Here is a 23,758-nt window from a genome sequence, read left to right as displayed (position 1 = left end):
GTGTGTGTGAATCCCTCCCACCATCGTGCAGGTGGGGAAACTGAGTCACAGCATCGCTGCAGCTGCTCCAGGAGGGATTCACCCCCTTTCTCAGAGGGGAAGAGCTTTGGGGGGGATTGCAAGGGTGCTGTGGGGGTGTGCAGATGATGGAGTAGGGGCATGAACGCTAAAGGGGAAATGTGAGGGAGTGAAGATGCCAGGGGAATTTAGGGAGATGAAGATGCCCAGGGGATGTGGGTGCTGGATGCCAGAGTTGGGGAGGATGCCGGAGTTGGGGGGATGCAGATCCAGAGGGAGGGGGTGCAGATGCCAGGGGGAAGCCTGGGGGCTGCGGCTGCCAACAGTGAGGGGGATGTGGGTGCTGAGGGATGGGGGGAGCCGGGTGAGGGGGGTGCAGATCCTGGTGGGGTTAGGGGGCTGCAGATGCCCGGCATGGGGGGGCAGTTCGGGGGTGTGGATGCCGGGGGGAAGTTGGGGACTGCAGGTGCCGATGGTGCCAGGGCTGCGGGTGCTGGGGGTCCGGGCGCTGGTGGGGTTAGGGGGTGCAGGTGCCACTGGGGTGAGGGGGTGCAGATGCCGGTGGGGTGCTCGGGGTGTCTTTGCCGGTGGGGTGAGGGGGTGCAGATGCCGGTGGGGTGCCCGGGGTGTCTTTGCCGGTGGGGTGAGGGGGTGCGGGTGCCGGCAGGGTGCGGGTGCCGGCGCGGGGGGGCCCCGCAGCCAATGAGTGCTGCGCGGGGGCGGCTGCGTGCGCGGCCGGCGGCGTGTTGCAGCCGGGCGGCGTGTGCGGGCCGGAGCGGCGGGCACGCAGCGCCTGTCCTCGCACCTGCAACCCCTTCCGACCCCCTTCCCCCCCCTTTTTTTTTTTTCTTTTGGGTTTTTTTCCCCCTCCCCCACCCTTCGGTGCTTTTTTCCTTTTTTTTTTTTTTTTTTCCTTCCCTTCCTTTTTCCTTCCCCCCCCCGCCCCTCTTCCTGTGCTTTGCTCCGGGAAAACGCTGGATTTTAAACCTTTCCCCGCCCGGCAGTGAGTGGGGAAGGAGAAGGAAAACATGGCCCAGGCCAAAATGCACCACCCCGTCTCTTGGGTGATCTTCGCCGGGATGGCCGCGCTCCTCCTCTCCCAAGGTAGGGAACGCCGCGGGGGACGCAGCCCGGGCGGGCGGAGGATGCGCGGTCCCACAGCAGCACCCTCCAAAGGGGCTGAGGGATGAGAATCCCCGCCAGAGTGGGGATGAGGATCCCTCCAGAGCGGGGACAGAGCTGGGAAAGGGTCCCCAGCCCGCTGTGAAGTTGCGGGGGATGCGGATGCGGGTGCGGCGCAGGAATTCCCGGTGCACCGGGCTGGCGGCGGGGGGGACACTTCTCCCCTGGCGTCCTGATTATTTTTGCGGGTGCAGAAGGACTCTGCCTTCCCAGCACGATTCTGGCAGGATCAATGATCCAACAGGCTGGGGGGCACGGGGTGGGGGGGTGCTGGGGTTCCTCTGTGCTCCCCCCACGCCTTTGCTTTTCCAGCAAGGTCGTTCCGAAAAACTCGGTGCAGCCCCGCTCCCGCCGGGCTGGGAGCTGGGAAGTCCTCGTCCAGTCTGTCCCGGATCAGCACGGCTGCCTCCCCTCAGCCGGGGCATGGTGCTTGGAGGGGAGCGGGGGGCTGTGCGAGGGGAAAAAAAAAGAGCAAAAAGCGATGGGAAAAGGAGGGGGAAAGAGGCGGCAGGAGCCAGCCCCATCTGGCCGGGAGCGCCGAGCCTGTCAGCTCGCGTTAGGCTCCTCGCAGCCATCTGGAGGGGCTGTGCGAGCGGGGTTTCCTCCATGGGAGGAGAGGATGGAGCCGCATCCTGCCCCGGGCCGCCGCGGGAGCGCGGGATGCGCAGGGGATGCGCCGGGGGATGCGCCAGGGGGATGCTGCTGCGCCGTGCGCGGGGGGCGGCTGGGACCGGGGCTCCGGGGCGGGATGCGGGCACTTCTCGGGGAAATGGATGCACCCCGGCAGGGGATGCAGGCGCTCCTTGGAGCTTGGATGCACCCCCAGGGCGGTGCGAGTATTCCTGGGCGAGACGGATGCGCCCCGGAGGGATGCAGGCGCTCCTCGGGGGCGATGTGGGTTCTCCTGAGGATGGATGCACCCCGGAGGGGGTGAATGCACCTCCTTCTCCACAGCCGGATCCAGCTACCTCTGCGCTGCTCCCAGGTGCCCACCGAAGGCTGGGGATGTCCAAAGCAGCCCAGCCTCGTCCCCCGTGTGCCGAGGTGCGCTGCAGCAGGACTCGGGTGGGCTCAGGAAGCCCAGCGGGTGTGGGGCTGGGGGCTGCGGTGTGGGCAGGGATGGTGACTGGTGTCTCCCACCACAAACTTCTCTCTGCTGGGCAGGCCGGGCCCGCTCCTGCGGGGGGAGAGCCCCCCGTGCCGTATCGACCGGCACAGGCTGCTTAACATGCACATCACACGCCGAGGCATCGCTCCTCTTCGCCTTGCTCCCGCTCTCCCTCCTCGAGCGCTCTCCTTCTCCCAGGGCTGCTGCTTCCCGCTTGGCGTGCCGGCATTCCGGCATTCCGGCATCCCAGGGGCTTCCCCGCGGCTTCCAGCCCCGGCCCCCTTGGCTGCCCCCTCTGCAGGGAGCCGGCTGGGCTGTGAAGGGTCGGGGCTTCCCAGGAGAGGGATGAAGCTGCACCTTTCCCTCCTCACTTCTCCTGCCCACAATTTGTGCTTCATTTATTTTATTATTTCATTATTTTATTATTTTTTAATGCTTGCTTTGGGGCTCCTGACTCGGCTTCCTTGCAGTCTTATTCCATGCCTCTGGTCATCCTTTCGTGCTTCTTCTCCCTGCTCCTATCAAAGCTTCCAGATCAAAAAGTAGTTGTTTTTTTATTTCTTTATTTATTATTTTTATAACTCTCCTGGGCAGCAGAGCAGTGGGGAGGAATGTGCTGACTCCCTGAGCCCAAAATCCCCCAATTCCCTGCCTTTCAGGAATCTGATGTGGTGCCAGAAGTCCCTGAGTCACTCCTGGAGTGAGGGAAAGCAGGGACCCACGTTACTCCATGGTCTGGGGAGGGCCCAGGGCAGAGCTGTGGGGAGCCAGGTGAAATATTGCCCAGGGCAGCCTTCACAGCTAAAAGTTGGGGCCTTTTTTGGGCTGGGAGTTGCTGCATTGTCGGAAGAAGGGAGTCCCCTTGGGAGCTTTTTCTTGCATATTTGTATTTAAGAGTCATTACAAAAACCCTCAAACACACCCTACAAATAAATTTGTATTTTAGCGCAAACTTTTAAAGAGAGTTTTGAGAAATTTGGGTTCATCCACCCCAAGGTAATATTTAGATGAGTATGCAGTACTGAAAATCAGCAGTAATGTGCTTCTGCTTCATGAATTCTTCTGTGATTACAGTAGTTTTTGGAATTCATAAGTTTTCTCCTTTGTTTGGTGTCCAGAAGTGGAGCTGGCTTGCGTTTGAAAACATGAAAATAATTGTCATGCAGGAAAACTGTTTTGCACAAACCTGCTCCAAATATCTCCGGAGATGTGTGCTGCCCTCTGCAGCGGTTCATCCACCCTCTGGTCGTTTCCCTATTTCCAGCCAAACAAACAATAACAAAAGTGGTTTGTGAGTGTGCTTGAAAGGAAAGTGGAGTGTGAAGTGGGATAATTCAGAAGCGTTTGACCATCTGCATTTGTGCAAACATCTGTGGGTCCTCCAAGTTGTGCAGATTCACTTTTGCAGAAATGTTGTAAATTTGTTGGATTTGTGGAATTGTGGCCCTAAAATGGGAGCTGTTGAGTCCCCCTGAACCCTGAAATGTCCAGTGTGGCTGGACACCAAGGGAGCTGTTGGGTGCTGGTGCTGAAGAGAGAGGCTGGGGCATTTCTGGGATCCTGCATCCTCTTGGGAAGGAGCTGCAGGTGTCCATTGCATCCACTCACAAGAAGGATGGAGCCAGAAAATGTCCAGCTACAACTTGGGAAAGGAGATGGGAAGAGGGGAGGTTGCAGAGGGCTGGGATAGCCCCGGGCGTCGGAAAGTGAGTGGCAATTTGGCAACACAGCTCTCATTGTGTTTGCTCTGTGTCTTCTGTGTGGTTTTTAAATAGCAGCCATGAAAATCCAAAATATCCTCACACAGGGCCCAGGCAGCAGCGTTTTCTCTTCCCACTTTCCCTGGCTCAAAGAAAAGGGGTGTCCTCACGTGTGCCCCATGTCCCTGACCCACAGCCCACCTGGATTTCTTAAGGAAGAGGCAAAAATCTCACCCCAGCACTGGGGAGTGGAAGAGACAAGAAAACTCTTCACTCAGCCACGCATAAAAGGATTAACCAGGCTAAAAGGTCATAGAAGATTTAGCTGGGCCTTTAACATCAGTAAGCCAAGAATTATGGGAATTTGATTTACAAATTAGCATAAAGACCTTATTCTAATAAGCATACAAGCTGAAATAGGTATGTAAAATAATAGCATGTGTCAACATCCTACACAGAGTGTTCCTCATCTGAAAGAATTATTCGCTCGTTCGATGTGGCTGGGATGCAGATAATTCCCAAACTGAGACAGGCTGTGCTGGTGTGTGATGGAAAGGCTGGATCTGACCCAGAGACACATCCACAGGGAGGAGAGGCTGGGTGCTTCCCCTTAGGAAGGGCAGGATTTGGAATCTGGGTTGGGGCTATGCCAAAAAATGCTACCTCCAAAAAATGCTACTCCCAAAAAATTCTACCCCCAAAAAATGCTACTCCCCAAAAAATGCTACCCCCAAAAATGCTACTCCCCAAAAAATGCTACCCCCAAAATCCTGTGAGAATTTTCTCTCAGTGGAGGGGTGAGGGGAAATCTCCTGGCAGCTCGTGCAGGAGGTAATTGCACTAATGAATGTGTATAAGAAAAATTACGTGTATCGACATCTTTTTGTGAATGCTCGGATTTATTGGTCCTCGGGAAAAATATTAGATGTGGTTAATAGTTATCACGCAGGTCAATAAAACGTGATATTCACCCCAACAGCAGAAAATAGCTTTTTAATAGGTAATAACAGTAATAATCAATACGTACATGATTAGATAACCCAGTTATATGCAGTACATAAAAGGAGGGGAATGCACTGCTCGATGGCTGGATTTGGAGCGTGGCTGAACATCTGTCATTGCTGCTGATTCTCAGCGGGGCTGAGGAGGTACCGGCACCTCTGGAAATCAGGCCACCACGTGGGATTAATTGGCACATTTTTAAGATGCATCAGAGCAAGCAGGAACCTGAGAAGACCTTTGGAAAGCAGTTGCACTGTGCAAAACGCTGGGTGGCACCCACAATGCTGGAAAGGGGCTTGGGATTTTGGCTTGGGTGGTGGAGTTGCAGGTGGGGTTTTCCAGGTGTGGATTGCTGCTTCTTCCCTGGGAGCATCCCTGCACTGAGCTGGTTACGCAGCAGTGGATTGGCAGGATACAAGGAGGAGTAAAGTTGTTGTAGTTGCTCTACGCTGTGGTTGTGGAGAGATCTCCACCACAACAGGTGGAGATCAAAGTGGTAAAAAACCAAAATGAAATGGAAACTCCATCGTGTGTAATAAATTACCTTAGAGCACGGGAGGAGGTGCTGGAGTAGGTTTGTGTAGTAGCTACACCAGGTTTAGGAGCCCCACTGGTGGACTGGAGATGCGTGAGGTCCCGTAAGTGCTGACACAAATTTCAGGACCTGCAGTTGTTTACTGGCTGTGAAGCACACGTGAACAAGGTGCCTGTGGCCATCTACAGTGGGTCTGTCAGGAGGAAAAAATCGTCCATCTCACATGTTCATGGCAAAGGTTTGGAGCTGCAGCTTGGCCTTGGAGTTGAGCTCCTGGTTACAAATTTTGGGCCAAAATGAGCAAAGGTGTCAGATTTGGGGATTCTATGGAAGTCCAGGTTGGTGTACAACTGCTCTCTCTTTCCCACATTTGGGATGATCTTCATGGGTCAAAAGGAGGTAAATATCAGTTTGATAAGCAGAGGATCAGGTGGGAGCTGGGAGCTTGGAAAAAACCTCCTCTGGTAAGACTGAACTTCTGAGCCATCCTAGGGACCATCCCTCTGTACAGGACTGGTGCTCTGGAGGCTGCAGTTTTGGGATATCCTTGTGTTTCACAAAAGCTACTTCTCCTTTCTCCACATAGGAATTTTGACCAGCACAATAACCCTGGCTCGTGGTTTTTCCATCTTCCTTTGACTTACGCTTGAGATGAGTGCATTTGATATTAGAAGTGTCTACTTTGTGTATTTTTCTTGCAGTTTTCACTTAAAAATCCCTATATTGTGATTTCCTTCCCCATTTTATTTTTTCCCCATGGGGAAGAAATTGATCAGTTGACAGATCTAGGTTGGGTTAGTGAGCCGGGTTTGCTGTTTTCTGTGATAAACCAGGAGTGGATGGGGACAGCTCTTCCCAGGAAGCTCCAGCCAGACAGTGGAGGTGAACTTCAGATTTCCTCAGCCTGGGAAACACCACATAAGGAGCAAATATTTGGCCATGGGGATCAGAAAAAGACCTTCATTTGTGTTTGTCTTTGCTTCCCAAACTTTAGTAGGGGTAAGAAAGGGCAAAACTTTCCTTGCTTGTTCTCCAGTTGAAGGGACAAAAGCTTTAAAGAGAGGAAATGGGATTTTTAAGCATTACTGGTCATTCTCCTTTGATGGGCAGTGACAAATCTCCCATTAGACTCAGCAGGACCCAAACCTGATCCATCTCTGATGTTCATGGCAAACACTTGGAGCTGTGACTTGGACTTAGAGTTGAGCTCTTGGTTTCAAACAGGAGCCAAAATGAGCAAGGTGCCAGATTTGGGGATTTTATAGTGGAAGTCCAAGCCATGCTTCTGTCTCCCGTTGCCAGCCAGCACCCACACTTTGGCCTGTGGGCTTTCCATGCCTTTAGAAGCTTTTATAGGAAAAAAAAGCCAGACTGGGAGATCTGGGCATGCTCACCTGGAGAGGAGAAGCTCCACGGAGAGCTCAGAGCCCCTTTCAGGGCCTGAAGGGGCTCCAGGAGAGCTGGAGAGGGACTGGGGACAAGGCATGGAGGGACAGGACACAGGGAATGGCTCCCACTGCCAGAGGGCAGGGATGGATGGGAGATTGGGAAGGAATTGTTCCCTGGGAGGGTGGGCAGCCCTGGCACAGGGTGCCCAGAGCAGCTGTGGCTGCTCCTGATCCCTGACAGTGTCCCAGGCCAGGTTGGATGGGCTTGGAGCCACCTGGGATAGTGGAAGGTGTCTCTGTCCATGACAGGGGGTTGGAATAAGAGGATCTTTAAGGTCCCTTCCCAACCCAACCCATTCTGTGATTCTACAAATAAACAGGATCACAAAGAGTGACCCCTTTGTCACGGCACCCCAACCCCTCCAGCCCTTCCATGGGTGCATCCTGCAGGAATTGTGTCCCTGCTGCTCCCAGCACATTTGGAGCATGGCTGGCAGCCCGGAGGAGCAGCCACCTCCCTCCCTCCCTCCTCCTTCCCAAGCAGGCACCTTGCTCGTGGTTAATAATAAATCAGAGGTGCTGCCTTGCCGGGCTCTGTTCTCTGCTGCCAGGAGGCAGAGCATGGATTTTTGATGTGCTTAACAGTTAATATGTCTAATGCTGAAAGCTGTTGTAAATTAATTGACCTCTTGGTCCCCTTGTCCTGTTGACTGCTCCCACTAAAGACACTGTTTGGTTCTTGGCATTCTTGCCCCCCTCTGACTTTCCCTTCCTCCACCTCCCAGTAATGCTTCGCTTACTAATCAGGGCAGTGAAAAAAAGGAGCCTCGACTCTGAACTGCTTCAGAGGAGCTGCATGGGCAGGTCAGGATTCTGGGCATCCACTGTGCCTGGATTCCTGGTGGTCGGAGTATTCCCTTTAAAGCTCTGCTGGCAGCTGGCGTGGAACCCTCTGCCTTCCCACAGGGATAATGGGGATGGAGGTGCTGCCAGACTGAGAAGTCCCAGCGCAGCAGCAAGGACCCTCTGGAGGTGGATGGAGAAGTCACCTCCATGCACTGGGTGAGCTGTGGCTCACACCAAGCGGTGGCTCTGGCTTGGAGGAAGGATGAGGGCGGGTTCTTGTCAGGGATTTTTTTTGGAAATTACAGAAAAAGATCCCAGTGGAGTTTGGGTTGGAAAGGAGCTTAAATCTCATCTCATTCCACCCCCTGCCATGGGCAGGAACACCTTCCACCAGACCAGGTTGCTCCAACCCCCATCCAACCCAGCCTTGAGGGACTCGTGTATTTTCCTTGCACGCTGCTGATCCTGGAAACCCTGATTTAGCTTGGAAAGGAGCTTTGAAACCCACAAATGCTCAGTCCATAGGGCCGATCGTGTCCTCCAGTGACTCACGGTGGGAGAGAGCAGCTGCTAAGGAGTGGGAAATACCACAGGAAATTGTGTAATATTAGAAACTAAGCAGAATGTTTCAGTTTTTTCTAATTCCAAAATGAAAAAAAAAAAAAAAAGAACCATAACAAATTCCCAGTGAAAGTAAATTCTGGGAAAAGTAAGGATTGATTTTTGAAGCATTTTCTTTGGAGCTCGCTGAAGCTTTATGTACAAAGTTGTGAAGTGATTTAAAAAAAAAAAAAAAAAAAAGAGTTCCAAAGGCCGTGTTCCAGCAGTATCAAAGAGCCTGGAGTCTCCAGCCTTGTTCCATTTTGTATTGTTATTTCTTCAAAACAGATCCTTTGCTAATGTTTCCATTTTACTAGAAACGGAATTCTTGATTTAAAGAAGTGGTTTGAAAGCTAAACTTGACCCGCCTCACTGGAAGCGTGACAGGCCCTCAGAGCAAAGCAAGGTTCATTAATGCCATAATATTCTCTTTCTTTTTTTTTGGTGTTTGGGGCTTTTTTCCCCTCTTGGAGGAGTTATCTGGTGAATAGCACTTCGTTCCTGGCTTGGTTTGGGTGTTTTTAGCTTTTATTCTCTTTCTACAGGACAGATGGTATTTAGAGATCAGAGGGTGCCTCCGTTAGACTTTTAGTTTTCCAAAGTCAATTCCCAAAGCCAGCACTGGGGTTTTTGATAGTGGGCCAAGGCACAGGAGAGTGGCAGGGCTGGCTGGCACGGGGTGAATTTGGATTTAGGATGAGTGACATCTCTCTTAATGAAGCTCTTTTTGGAACAAAGCTGGCGAGGAGCAGGATCCGTGATCCATTAGAGGCCGGGGTAGTGGCAGAGCCAAAACTGCCTTGTCATTGGAGACAGCATGAAAAAAAACCTGTATTATTTATTGTTTACTTTTTGTGCTGCCTTTCTGCACGTCAGTGCTTCCCATTGTATGTTTTGGGCTTCAAAACCTGACACCACATTAGAAATCATCTCCAAAGCCCCCAAATAATGCATAAACTATGATTATTCCTTCTGATCCACTTGTGTTTATGTAAATGGCTGGAAAAGCGTTTTTCAGCTTATTTCAGAAGCTTAAGGGATTCATACCAAGCCTATTATTGAAAAATCAGAAAGTGAAAAGCAACTTCTGAGACACAGAATTAGCAGCTCGATGGCAGCGTTGGTGCTGCGGGGTCTGGCTGGACCGCAGATGGGAATTCCCTTGGGATTCAAAAATCCAACAGGTTGGCGGGCTTTGAGGGGAGAGGGGGCTCAGAGGAGGTTTGGGGTCAACCCAAAGGGTGAGGGGCTGGAGGAGGAGCTGGGGCACAAACCATTGGTGCTGCTGGGGCTGGTGGACTGGATTTTGGGGGATGAAGCCCCCAGGCACTTGGGGGATAGTCCTGGCTCTGTGTCCTTGCATCCATGGGTGGGAAGGGGCTGGCAGTGCCATGCAAACCTTTTCACTCTGTCCCAGGAGAGGTGGGACCAGATGCAGATTCTCTTTGGGCTCCATCCCATTCCAACCAGCCCTGCAGCATCTCATCCCTCCTCTCCTGCTGCTTTTTTTCCCTGGTTTGGTCCCTTTCCCCCTTCCTTATGTTAATTTCCCACCTGAGCACCAAGTACTTTATAAATAGCAAATCTGAAATGAATTTCCTAGCAGCAATCATTATCTCCCTCGACAGCCATTAAACATTCACACAAGCAGAGCAAAATGACAAAGGGGATTGATTTTTACAGTATGTTGGGGGGAGGTAGGAGAAAGGAAATATGTTGACAAGGCTTTTTTTTTTTTTTTCCTTATTTCCCCCCTCTCTCCATTCTCCCCTCCCTTCCACATCCTCTATCTTGTGGAAATCAAAATCACCCTTTTGGAGATCAGGTTGGGAGGGGATGGGAGACAGCGAAGTTGGAAATAAATAACAATAAATTAAAAAAAAAAGGAGAAAAAATAAAAGCAGCAAGTCCTATCCCTTTCTTCTCCAAGCAGCAAGCTCTATTCCCTTCCTCTCCAGCCCCTGGAAGCCTCGCTCCGATCCGTTGGCAATGTACAACTGGTAAACATGGAGTTGGTTGCGTGGCCTGGCTGTGGAGATGAATATGTCAGAGTTAATGCCTGCGAAGATGGAGGGGTGGGCTGCAGGGAATGGGGGGGCCCAATCTGGGAGCCTGCTCAGCAGAATAAATGTGTTGATGCAATCGTTGGGAGCGGGCGAGCCGCGGCCGAATGAGGCACTGTAGCTGAAAATTTAACTTTGATTTCAATTTTCATATTTGTCAGCAATAATTAGATTCAAGAAATGTTTTTGCCACTGTTCTAAAATACTAATAAGTAGGAGCCTTTGTAGTATGGCTAATGGAGTCTTTTTTTTCCTAGTGGGCTAGAAAAATTCCATTAAAGGGAAAAGTCATACTATATTATTGTGCTTCAACATGCAGTGACTTTGCTGCCACAGGAATATCTGTGCTGGGAAACAGCGCCCTTGCTTCCAAGTGCAGGGATGATGCTGGGGAATGGGACTGGCTTCCTGTGGTTGGGATTGGCTGGGCAGGGACTGGGGAGGGCCAGAGGAGATCCTCCACATCAAATTGGGCGGGGGGTGATGCTCTGAGGGGCTTTGGGAAGCTTTTGAACTGCTCATGGGATGATACTCCAGTGGCTCTCATCCAGCAGGCTTTGGCAAATTGTTTTGGTGTTGCCATTTCCCTTTGGGTTTAAAGCCTTGGATCAATGAGGAATTTGCCCTTGTTGGCTCTGCCAAAGGCAGAAAGCCCCTTCTACCCTTCCCCACCCTGAAGGGTGGATTTCCTTGGCAGCACGTGCCAGGTTTTATCCCAGAGAGATGCCGGCAAGGAAAGTGATATTAAATCTGCTGGTGATATGCAGAGCAAATGGGGAAGCTCTAAGTTGTGCCATTCTCAAGTTACTTCAGCCTATTAAGCAAACAAAAGCACTTGTGGAGTGAGAAATGGAAATGGCCAATGTGGCCCGATTAATCCTGGAAGTACAATTCCATTAATAAGCCAGCTTTTAATAGGTGGCTCTTTCCAGGAGCTGCTGGGACGAAGAATTGATGTATTCACTGTAATTGTATTGCAACTAATAGGATCAGAAGAAAATTGTATGGAGAACTTATTCCTTTGCCACCATATTCCAATCAGTTGAAATAATACAGGAGGGCCCTGCATGGTAATGAGACTTAAATCTAAACAGGAAGAATATTTTAAATTTTAGTGTGGTGGGGGGGTTGGCTTGTGCTTTTGCTTCCCCAGAGAATGGGTAGAAATAAAACAGCAGTTCAGAGAGGTGCTGGAGGAAATGGAGATCCCAGTCCCAGTGGAAGTGCTCCATGGTTGGATGCTGGGGCTGCTGTCTCAGCTGGGTGCTGGGATGTGGCTGCTGGTGCAGAGCTGTGCCAGGTCAGCCTCTCTCCTGAATGCTAAGGGGGTGTCTGGATGCCCAGGGATGGGACTGCCCCTTTGGCATCTCACCCAGAGCCTTTTGTTCCTGTCATTGGCAGCGAGAGGAGCTTTCCCCCTCTGCAGTGGCTGTGGTTCACTGGCAGAGCTCATTAACGAGCCCGAGGTCCTTGCTCCATTCATCCCCTGTTTATTCCCACCTCCATCTGCAGGCTCTGATGGTTAGCTGATCCTTTCTTCCCAAGGAACTCCTGCAAAAACCCACCTTCTGCTTTAGGGAGCAAACATACTGCTGTGGCTGAGGCTCTGGGCCCCTGTGGGATGCAGACAGGGATTTGGGCTTTAATCCATGAGTGTCTCTCCAAGGGACCTTGGAAGAGAAGAACTGTGCAAATCCCAGGCAGGCTGGGCAGCTCAGCACATCCAAGGTGGTGCACAGCAGTGGCCCAGGATGTAGATCTCCATAATATCAATGCAACTGTGGAATGATGCACATTAAAACAAAGGAAATACCAACGTGGGAGCTGCCTGACCCAAAATCTGTGTGACCCGTGATTACTGGAGCTGTGGCTTTGCCATGAGAAGTTTGCAATCACTTTTTGTCTGTTCATCACTGGTTCAGGGCTGTTTGTTTTTCACTCCTCCTCCCTATTTGTATGCATGCTCTGACCCTGCTTTGGTAACAGGCTAGAGAGTAAATAGAAAGGGGAGGGGGAAAAAAAAAAAAAGGCAAGGAAAAAAAAAGCCAAGGCACAGTTCAGCTCAAATCCCCAAGGAAACAGATGTGATTGCCTTCCAGAAATGGCTCCAATAAGGCCAGAAAGGAATATTGCTTTTATAGCTTTTGGGATATAAAACATTTAGAAAATGTGATTGACTGGCTGTGCCTAATTTATCATTTATCCATTTCTCTATCCACCCAAACACAGCAGTATCCTCAGACGGACTCATTTCCACCTTTTTTTGGCTGTCTGCCTCTTTCCTGTGTGTGACACACGTGTAAACCCGTGTTCCCTTGCAGGCTGAGCTGTGTGTGCACACACAGGCACGTGTTCCCCCATGCTCCTGGCTCCTTGTCCCTGTGCCTGTGTCATGGATTTATCATCGTTCTGCTAAGCACTCAAACTCCTGTGGCTATTTATAATTAATGCTCAGAAACCTGCCAATCCATTTAATGACACCAGGAGGTCACGGCCTCCCTTATAGCTTCCCATTAATCATCATTAGAACAGTTCTGGGTTTTTTACGTTCTTTTAAAATGTTAATTCACCTTTATAATGCTCCTTTCAGCTCTGACTGTAAAGGGATACTCTGTAGTCACTCCAGACTGTCTTGCAAGTGTGTGCAGGTGAAAGGCGCAGTGGGACAATTGCACTTGATAAAGTCTCTTGGATGTCTCCCGCTGGAATGAATTCCACTCACAAACTCTGCCAGATGGGATTTCTCCACCGCCCTCTGCCGCCGGCTCCTCGCAGCGATGCTGGCACAGCTCCCTCCCTGCTGGCTCCATCCCACCGAGCCCCTCACCGCTTTCCCTCCCGAACCACAGAGAATCCTGAAGTGGCTTGGGTTGCAAGGGACCTTAAAAATCCTCCAGTCCCATGTGGCACGTGGTTCCCCAGTGGAATAAGCTTATCCATGCTGGCACAGAGCTCGCTAAGGTCACGTCTGCTCTGCCAGCTTGTGCTCGGGCACACCTTTGCTGGGCAGGTTTTTTAGATCCAAGGTGGGCTCATGCACAGTTTGGCTTTATGGGTTGTGGTGTCTTGGTTTGGGTGGAGCATCCAACTCATCCCTTGTGAAGGTTAACAAAACCCCAGTTCCCAGAGAGCAGGGAACTCTGCTCCCATTGGTGAGTCCATCTCTTTCCTACCAGAGCCCTGGAAGCCTCCAGCCCTTCTCGTGTGTGCCAAATCCTGTCGTGGTCACAGCAGAGGGCATCAGCAGAGATGTCAAGAGGCAGCTTGGAGGAAGGAAAGCTCTGGGTGCAATCTGGTACCTTTGGCAAGCAGCAGTTCCTCTTCAGTATCCCCCTCCTGGCTTGTGGTTGGAAGCAGCCATCCCTCTCCAAAGTCAATCTGTGCTTGCCACCAATGGGAATGGCTCCAAAGTGGTGCAATCCTGATCCAGACTGGGGTGTTGATCCTTTTGGGAACAGTTCCATGGTGTGGTGGTGCAAAGTGAGGCCCCATGTGAGCTGTGGGGACTTCTCATAGCTCTGGGTGCCAAAGCTGCAGAGCCTCCCATGATTTCTGCTCTGTGTTCATCCAAGAGGGGAGAAGGCAGCATGGACACCCAGTTCCTTTGGTGGGAAGCATGCACAGCCCTGTGTGTGCTCGAGGAGGGCAAAGATTCATGGTGGCCTCTCTTTCTGGGTGAAACAGGATCACCCCTGCTCCTTTGGAGACTTCTGGCCTGGGTGAGAGCCGAGCCCAGGCCCATTTCTCTGAGTAAATACGCCAGCAGCATTTGGCTTAATGAACTGTGGCTTTTAATAAATGGCTCTTATCTTGCTGAAGTGCTGCTAAATTGTCAGGATTTAAAATTAGCCTAATAGATTTGTGGGCGATGTTTTATTCACTGGTTAGTTGGAAAGAGACGGAGAGCGGGGGAGACATGGCTCCACCCAGTTCTCCCTGAGTTATACACAAGTTATTTATTTGTTTGGGCCGAAGGGGAAATGTTCTGGATTAATGTGCAATGCCTCAGCACCTGACTTAATGAGAATTTAGAGACCTATCCCAAACTGATAGTCTCCCATTAATCACTTGGTGGCCTCTCTGCTTTGCTGTCCCTAGGATGTATTTTTCATGGTGGTGGTTGGGTTATGGTACCCACTGCTGCTTGCCAGGAAAAGGGGATGGGGATGGACAAGGGAAGTTTTTGGGTGCTGTGGTGGCTTCCAGGACCACTTCTTGCAGCTTTGGTCCATGTTGATGTAGAAGTAGAGCCTGTAGATCTGTCTACACCACACCTACCTGTGCAATTTGAGCTCTTAAGCATGAAGTTGAACTTGATCAGCTTGTGATGCATCCCATGAACTTCCATGAGCCACTTTGCCTTTGTTTCTTTTGGCAATGCTGAGCTGGTTATGATCCTGTTGACAGTTTGGAGACATATGGAGAGTCAAGGCAGAACAGTGTCTTATAATAGAGTAAAACGGGATCTGGTTGGGATGAAAGATGCCAGGGAAATGTCAATCACTATCATTATCCTAACAAACTGCTGTACCTGCAGAGATAATAATAATATTTAGCAATTATATAGCACCTAACAAGCTCAAACAGCACAGACTGCAGCTAATTAAATCTCCCAAGACTTCCTTTGGGTGGGTGATTTCCTTAGAGCATGGACCAGCTTCTCAGAGTATTTTGTGAGAAGCTAAAGGCACTTCTTCCCCATTTCACAGGTAGGGAAAGGAGGTCCTGCTGGAAATCCACACTGTGAGGGGGGGGGGGTCGGTCCTGGCACTGGGTTGGACCGTTTGCTCCATTAGGAGGTGTTGGGTGGCCTTGACTTGATCACCCAGATGGCCAAAGGTGTTTGGGTGCATTGATGTGCTTTTCCTCATTGTTTTTGGAATCAGGGAGAGTTTGGGTGCTGGACACCCAAATGAGGACCCCACCAGTACCCCTTGGTGATGTGGAGGCGCTGGTACAGATGGTTCTCAGGGCTGGACAGTCAGACAGTGTTTTCTTCTGTGTCTGCTTTGCTGGGCTGCTGCTCTTCCCCTCCTGGTTCATCATTCCCCATCCCATCTTGACCAAGCTGCATCCTCAGAAACCCTTCTGGAGGGTGCTACACCAACCAACATCCCCGGATCGGCTGGGTCATCCAAGATCACCATGATGGAAAGCAAGACTTGGAACATTTCCCCATTTGTGCTGCTCTCACCTCACCCTTCCTGGAAAGCAGCAGGTGAATCCACTGGTGTCTGCCTGGATCCAGCCAGGCTCCCTGACCCCTGCCCAGCTGTGTGTTCCTCCAGCCCAGGGAGCCCGTGGTGTCCCTGTGACTTTGTGAAGGTCAGCGTCGCTGTCTGAAGTGGTAGCGACGCGTGATGCGCAGTGTCAGCCATAAAGGAAATATTGTATATAAAAGATAAGTTTTTTTTCTTTTCTTGTGGCAGAGGAACAAGGCACCGGGTTCATTTAGCATTCATAAAGTCTTGCTTTGGAAACGCCTTTAAGTACTGCTGAGGGAGACTTGAAGGAGCATGTTTGAGAGTCAAATGCACATCTCCTTGGGCTCTCCTTTCATCTGCTTTAAAAAACACAATCTTTTTTTTAATCTTTTTTTTCCCCCTCTGTAAAAATACTAATCTTCTCCAACAGCAGCAGACACCCAGGGTGCAGGCGCTTGGCAATTAGTTCAGTGAACAGAATAAGTGAGGAGCAGAGGGAAGGGGGGACTCAGCCAAGGACCGGAGGACGCTGAAATCCTGCCTGCTAATTAGGAGGCAGCGCAGGATGGGGCCTGGTTAATTCAGGTGCTGAGTCACAACACCTGAGTGTGTTGTCCACTCGGGTGGAAACATGGCCCTCTGTCATCCTCTGGTCTGAGAGGAAGGCCCACCAGGGAATTTGGGCCTTGGGCTGGGGAAGAGTCCAAGGGGATGAGGCGAGGATGCGTTTGGCTTGATTTACGACCTGGCAAGAGTAGTCCCGACTCCAAGCAGGTCACGAGTAGTTGTTGGGAGAGACATGTGGAGGTTTTGGCGTGATTCCTCCTTGGACTTTTGGCTGACACATGGAGTGGAGTGTCTGTCCTCCAGAGGCTGGGCTTTCCCTCACAGAAAGTCATCCTCTTGGAGTTTGTGTCAGCATGGAAATTCAGTGCATGATTCCTGTTCTCACAGGAGCCAAGGCAGAAGGAAAGAGACAAAAGCAACAAGGGTCGTCGTCATCCAAACTTCAGATTGTGAAGAGCCAACTTCTTGGGAAGTGTCAGATGGGCAGAAGTTCAGCTCAGCCCCTTCTTTTGGCTGAAACTTTTCTTGCCCTTGAAATCTCTCTCCTTCTCTCTTCACTTGAGGGAAGGGAATTTACTGTGATGAAATATGCTGTCTTGTGCTTTTTATGAAAACAGCACATGTCACTGCCCCTGTTTCCTGGAGCCAAAGGATATGGCTGGATTTCAAAAAGAAAAGGACTGGACGGTTTCATTATTGCTAACAACTGTTCCCACCAAGATAAGGGCAGTCTAATCACATTCTGTGTGAAGAAGTACCAAGGGAACCAAAAGGGAACGTTTCCATTTGATCTTCCACATTGTCTTCTGTGTTTTGGTCCTCTCTGGTGCTGTGCAGTGCCAGGAGCAGGCTGTGAGGCTGAGGGGATTTGGGAGGAGTCAAGGCAGCAGCTCATGGTGGTGTGTCCTGGTTATCAGGGGTGTCCCAGGCTGGAGATGCTCTGCCAGCAGCTGCCTCCACATAAGGTTTTATTTCAGTGACCGCCTGCAGCCAGGGCTTGAATTCCACATCCCAAACTCTTTGAGCAGAGCCTGAGCTGATGAAGGAGGCTGAACAGTGAGCAGAGAGGGAGTTTTCAGCTTTTCATTTTTGATTTGCAAGTTGCCCAGAAGAAAAGTGCCACCTCCTTCAGAAAGGAAAAAAAAAAACCAAAAAAAAAACAACCAGAGCTTATGGCTAATGAATTTACTTTCCTTAATTATGTTCCACAGATTCTGATATAGATTCCCCAGAGAACTGATCCATAGCTGAAAACCTCCTCTGCAGTGGGCATGCTCCATCTGTAACTGCCAGGAGGTGATGCTGACCGTGGTGCAGCCGGGGTGGAGGGGGAGGGCAGAGCCAGGAGGAGGAGGAGGTCGGTTTTTGGCTGTGCCCTCCACTCCACTGCCTGCACGGAGTGAGCTGCCACGAGTCCCCACTGCAACGATCCCTGTCGCAGGGAAGGAACTCTCAAGGCTTTGATTTGCCTCGTGGCGAGAGATAACATTATCATCTCGTCCTTTAATGATTTGAGGACATTGAGGATTTTTCACATCAATTTCTCTGGCTCGGAAGCTCTGTTTCTGCCACGGGTGGGTAGTGCACAATCAGTGCAGGCAGAGGGAATGCAGTAACTCAGTTTTCCCCCTCACCCTCGCGTTGTTTTCATGCCCTTGGCTCCTCAGGAGCTTGGTGAAGGCACTAATTGATCCATCCCTTGGCACAGCCAGCAAGGAGTTGTCATTTGGTGGGCAAAGTGGGGTTCTCCCTTCTGGAGCACAGGGTCACCGCTTCAGGTCCCAGCAGCGACCACCCAAAGAGAAAAGATGACTTATAATTACATTCATAATTGAAAGTGATTAATGGTAGCAAAAGAACTTCGAGCGATTTCTTGTAATTAAATACTAATTTTAATTCCTTTGCAGTGCCGAGCACCATGTTTGCTTTACTGGGGATATTTATGGCTGTGCCTTAGCACGGTTTAATATCTTAAAAATACGTGTTCAGTTATTAAACAATTTTTTGGTGACTGGGTAAACAAGTAAACATCAATTAATTTGTTTACTTTGTGCCTGTAATTAGTTTTTATTATTTCAGATTTTGGAGGATTTTTATTCTGGAGGATTTGTGGCTTTGAGTGGAAGAGTGGAACCCTTGATCAGTCCCATAGCAGGGGAGTCCTGCCCTGTGCTCTGGACTGCTCTAGCTGCCAAAAACCCCCCAAAGAGTTATGAGAAGGAGGCAGGAATCACATCTGGAATGGTTTAGGCTCAGAGGACATCACGGCCAAGTCTTGAGCCTGCTGGCTCAGAGGCTTTGGAGCAGGGAAAGGAGCTGTCTGCCCACGGCAGATGCTCACTGGCTGTTACTTGGTCTTGAAGAACAGAAGTGTCACAAAATCAGCTGTTTCTGCCAGGTTTTGGCTGTCTGTAAGTGACACCTTTCAAACTCAGCTGCTGCTCATGATGCTGTGTGTCAGGGGTTGCTCAGGGCTGCCCTCCTTCTCCCCTTGCTCCAGCTGCCAACACCATCTCCTCCCCTCCCCTCTTTGGAGGCAGCTTTTACCCTGGATCCAGCCTGGATCTAGCCTTGACTGGATTTTGGGGATATATTTGCAGAATTTAATATTTAATCCCTAGTACTATCATTATATTGATTTGATTTTGAATTTCGACCTGTCAAACGGGGTTGGTTTGGATTTTAGCCATGAACAGGGAGCTGATGGATGCTGGTTTGGGTGGCTGTACCTGGGTACAAGCTTTGGAGGGTCACCAAATTGGGCAGAATTCCCATCCTAGGGAGTGTGGGTTATGTCACACACCTTCCCACATCACAGTGGTCTGCTCTGACTGGAAAAATCTTTTAGCCTGGGTTTATTCATGGCTCATAGCAGCTCTTTTTCAAGCACTACAGGATGAGTGTTACGCCCAGGTGTGCCCATGTCCTTCCTGCACCTTGACAAAGTTGTTTTGGTAATCTGTTTCCCAAAAATTTGGTCCTGCTCTCATAGCAGCACACTGGGCTGGAAAGCTCTTGATGGAAATCATGTCTCTTCCTCACCAGTTCCCTGATTCCTTGCTAATGCTTTTCATTCCCTCTTGCTGCTTGAGAGAGCTGATCGTCTGATTAAATTAAGACAGACACAAAAGCAGCTGGCCTGCCAAAGACTTGGATTTTATTAAAAATAATATTGTTTACAGAGTTCTCTCCCTTTATGGCGCATATAAAACAGTGTGTTCCACCCGAGCAGCCGGCAGACTCGCTGCAATTTACCCAGGAAGAGATGGAAAGACATTAAACCCTGTCTTGATGGGGAGCAGAGAGGGCATGGAGGAGACAGAGGTTGGGGATAAGAGGAGTGTAGATGTGGCAGCAAATGAGAGGGAAAAAAATGCAAGGGAAATCAGAAGAGAAAAGAAAGGATGGTTCCCTGATCCCCACCTCCCCTTCTCCCCTCACATACCTGCACTGAAATGAAGCTTTCAGCAAGGAGAGAGATCATGGACAAGAGGAGATAAACTAGGGCAGAGAGCTTCAGCTGGGGACACAGCCTCCACTGGAGTGGGAGGAGAACCGCTTGCCCTCCTTGCAATATTCAGGAGCCCTTCCCAGGCTTTCTGTGCAGGTGGAAAGGTCTGTTCTCAGCTCACCTGAGGTCTTGCAGATGTTTTGCAAGTCCTGGGGCTGGGGCTAGGTCGGGGCTGGAAGTGCTGGCTCCTGCACACCCAAGTGTCTCACCAAAGAACTCTTGTGCTGTGTAAATCAATTATTTGTGGCTTATTCACACTTCAAGGGCAAAGGAAGGTGTGCAGGGAACAGCACAGCGATGGGTCATGGCATGAGGGGCTGGCAGTGCAGCAAGGAGAGACAGCGAGGTTTTCCCAAGGTCACAGAGGCAGCTCGAGGTAAGACCCAAACTTGAAGCAGGGTCCTCACCTCCAGCAACCCTTGTGTTGGCTAAAAGGGGTTGTGCCTCACTTTGGGAAGGCAGGGATGAGCCCTGCTGAAGTCCTGCTGCAGGAGTGCTCTGCCTCTGCTCGGCTTTCTCTCTTCTTCCTGTGTCTTCTCTTTGTTTGTTTGATTTGGTTCCAAATAATTAGTTGTAAACAGCCATGGCTAATGGTTTGAATGAAGGGTGGATGGGTGCTTTAATTAACTCGTGAAAGGATTATACACTTGTGGTTTCAGTCTCCCTGACCCCAGCTGAAGAGACAAGGCTTGAGCACCCCATGTTTTGAGGGAGCTGAGCACCCTGTGAACATGGCATGCGCTGGGTGGGGGGATCAGCTTGGAAAAGCCACCCAGACTGTGCTGGGAAGATTTGGCAGGGATCCTCATTGTGGTTATCCTGGAATCATAGAACACCATGAGCTGGAAGGGGCAAGGGGGTTACTCCTTTCCCCTGCATGGGTGGGGCCCCAGGTCCCATAGGAGACAGAATGTCCCACCCTCTTTCCCTGGAGCACTGAGCTCCAGCCCTGGCATGGTGAGCACCTTCTGACTCTGATCACGCGCTGGTTTGACACTGTAATGGGGTTTGGTGGCGTGAGGGAGGTGTCCCTTGAGCTGTTTACAGAGAATTTAGAGATTTAATAAACCTGAACCACGTTTTGGACTGATACATGTGGAATTTGGGTCAAGCATGAACCACCTACCCCTTCTTTGCAAGACGATTACTGTACAAGCTTCCAAGAAGAGATGCCTTCTATTTTCCAGCTTTTCCAGACAAAATCCAGCCAATGAATCTGGTTGGGAATAAGCTCAGCAGGGCAGTCTTGGGCAGGAGGATTTCTGCAAAGCCAAGAGCTCAGGACACTGTGAGACAGAAAGAGGTCTCGGAGGAGGTGGCCCTGGCTCATCCCTTGCTGGCCTCCAGGCACACGGAACCTTGGTGGGTGTCAAACCCTGGGCTGATCCCTCGGTCTGAAGGCAGCGAGAGGTTTGGAGTTGTAGCAAAGTGCTGCAGTGCTGAAGTGCTTCAGCCTCTGCAGCCCAACACTCGCTGTCTCGGAAGTTTTTGCGTCGAGAATGGCTGAGAAAATCTTCGAAGGCAGAGGCTGAGCTCTCACCATCCTCCCCGCCTGCCCACACACCTTCCCCCAGCCCATTCCTAAAGCTGACTCCTCCCAGTGGCTACTCCATGTTTTGGGATAGAAGTGCCTCCTTCATGGCTGTTTTAATGTTTTAATGTTAAGTAAACTCCCAAGACCCAACTCCAGGAGGATTAGTGAAGGAGCAAGCTCCTTTTACAGCTCCTTCACTGCATAGTTGAGGAGGTTGGGATGGGGTTGGGTCAAGTGACTCCCTGAATGAGTCAAAAGTGCTTTGAGCATCCAGGAGAGGCACAAGGTTGTCGCCTACATCATGACACTGAGTCACCGGGCAATTTCCTGTCCCTCCCAGCACAGAACACTCCAGGTGGGAGCTTCGGCATCTCTGCTTAAAACAAGCCTGATTGGGCTTGTTCTCTCATGGAAAATGCATGAGCAAAACTGCCTTTCCATGCCGTTTTTTTGGATCAAAAGTAATTTTTACTCTAAACAAGGCTTTTTTGGCCTTTTTTTCAGTGGTGATATGTGCCTCCAGAACCCTCCCCACTTATCAGTCCCCCAGCGAGCGGCTTGGTTTGATTGCTAATCTGCTTTATTATATTTTAAATGCACTTTAACAGTTCAGTTTTAGTGGGTTTTTTTTTTTTTTCGAGGCCAAACTCCAGCTTCTGAAGTGCCTACCTCTCTTTTACTTCAGTGGCAGCCTTCCTCATTTATCCCAAGGCATAACAGGGTCCTCACACCGTTTGAAATTAGATGCAGTGATTAGAGCATCTCTCAGCCTCTGCCACCGCTCTGCACCTCAAAGGACAGCTCGGAGAAGAGGCTGGAAGTTGGAGCTGGGGGTTTTCATGCACTCAGAATGTGATTTCTTAGCACTTTGCGCTTGTTGCAGCTCTCTACAAGTGGCCTGGAAATGGATGTCGGCTGGTAGGTGATGACCTGGAAGTGGTGGTGGTGGGGGGAGGTCAGTGGGGGCCATGTGAGGATGTGTCTATGGTAGATGATCCTATCTGTGCTCTTGCCCTGTGTTTTTTATAAGTAAGGATATAGGTAAGAGTGGTAAAATACTGAGCAAATGGCTAAAAATTGCTGAGAGTGCTTCTGGCTCAGCCAAGGAGATGCTCCAAGGGCTGGAGCCCCTCTGCTCTGGAGCCAGGCTGGGAGAGCTGGGGGTGCTCACCTGGAGAGGAGAAAGCTCCAGGGAGAGCTCAGAGCCCCTTGCAGGGCCTGAAGGGGCTCCAGAAGAGCTGGAGAGGGACTGGGGACAAGGGTTGGACAGACAGGACAAGGAGGAATGGTTTCCCAATGCCAGAGGGCAGGGATGGATGGGATATTGGGAAGGAATTGTTCCCTGTGAGGGTGGGGAGGCCCTGGCACAGGGTGCCCAGAGCAGCTGTGGCTGCCCCTGGATCCCTGGCAGTGCCCAAGGCCAGGTTGGATGGGGCTTGGAGCAACCTGAGATGGTGGAAGGTGTCCCTGCCCATGGCAGAGATAAGCTTTGAATTTCCTTTCATCTCAAACCCTTCCAGGATTCCTTTCTGACTCTGTTCAGCACCGTTGGTTCTCGGAGCCGGCAGTGCCCTCCTCTCTGCCGCGTCTCCGGGGTGCTCAGCACCCGCTGCCCTGGGGTGCAGCCCCTGCTGTCTGCAGCCAGGAATGTGCGTCTGCAGCGCTGTCTGCAGCCTCGTTAGGCGGCTGCTCTGCCTGTAACCGCTCCTTGGAGAACCCTCCCTTGATTTCACAAGAGTTAAGCATTTTGTTAGGGAGTTCGCTCAGTTGCTCTGAGGGGTTTTTTAATTTCTTTCACCTCAGTGTTTTTCCTGGGGAATCTGTGCATGCCACAGGGAGACGTGGTGGAGAGGACAGATGTTACAGATGTGGGCTTGAGCTGATGCTGATGGTACCTGGAGGTGCAGGATCCACCTGGGGCTTGGCAGAGGAGCAGTCACAAGTTCTGGCAGTAATATGTTTTGCCCTTATAAATACTTTTCCTCCTCTAAATGCTTTCTCACAGGGGTGAAACTTTAATGCCAGCTCTTCAGACAAGGAAGCTGAGCCCTCCAGCAGAAGGAGGATGTGATTCCCAGGTCTGGATGGCTTCAGGAGCCACCAATCCCACTCAGCTTGGGTGAAGGGGACTTGTGTGGGAGGTAGAGTTGTGCTTGGGGTCTGACCTGAGAGCAAAGGGTGTGATCTAAGCCTGGAGACAGCACATCATGATAACCTTTCAGCCTTCAAATCTTTGCAAAAGCGTGAAGGTCCTTGTGCCCTCTGAAGTGCAGCCTTGAAATGAGGGCGATAGATGGAAATACATTGGATAGCTCTGTTTAATCCAGGCCAGCTGCCACCGTGCTCTTAATGATGAGCCCTTGCTGTCCCTCCAGGTAGGAGTGATATTTGTCTGAATTGGTTTAGCTTCTAATGATGGCCAGAAAACCTGTTCTGATTGAGTTGCCTCGGGAAACGTTCAGTGCTTCTGTCAGTCACTGTCCGAGGCTTAGCTGTCATT

The 23,758-nt window shown here is 50.7% G+C and overlaps 1 protein-coding gene across 1 annotated transcript in view; it reads left to right on the top strand.

The window, feature by feature from the left end:
* The first annotated feature begins 807 nt into the window (after positions 1–807).
* Positions 808–23,758, top strand: part of LOC128799329 (protein CEPU-1) — a 356,251-nt gene continuing 333,300 nt past the window's right edge. Inside the window, exon 1 of the mRNA XM_053963658.1 lies at positions 808–1,122. Coding sequence (XP_053819633.1) covers positions 1,047–1,122 — 76 coding nt within the window. The 5' untranslated portion in view covers positions 808–1,046. The remainder of the gene's footprint in view (positions 1,123–23,758) is intronic.

Source organism: Vidua chalybeata, chromosome 23 (assembly GCF_026979565.1).
Source record: "Vidua chalybeata isolate OUT-0048 chromosome 23, bVidCha1 merged haplotype, whole genome shotgun sequence".
Taxonomy (NCBI): Eukaryota; Metazoa; Chordata; class Aves; order Passeriformes; family Viduidae; genus Vidua; species Vidua chalybeata.
This window is presented reverse-complemented; position numbering and strand designations above follow the sequence as displayed.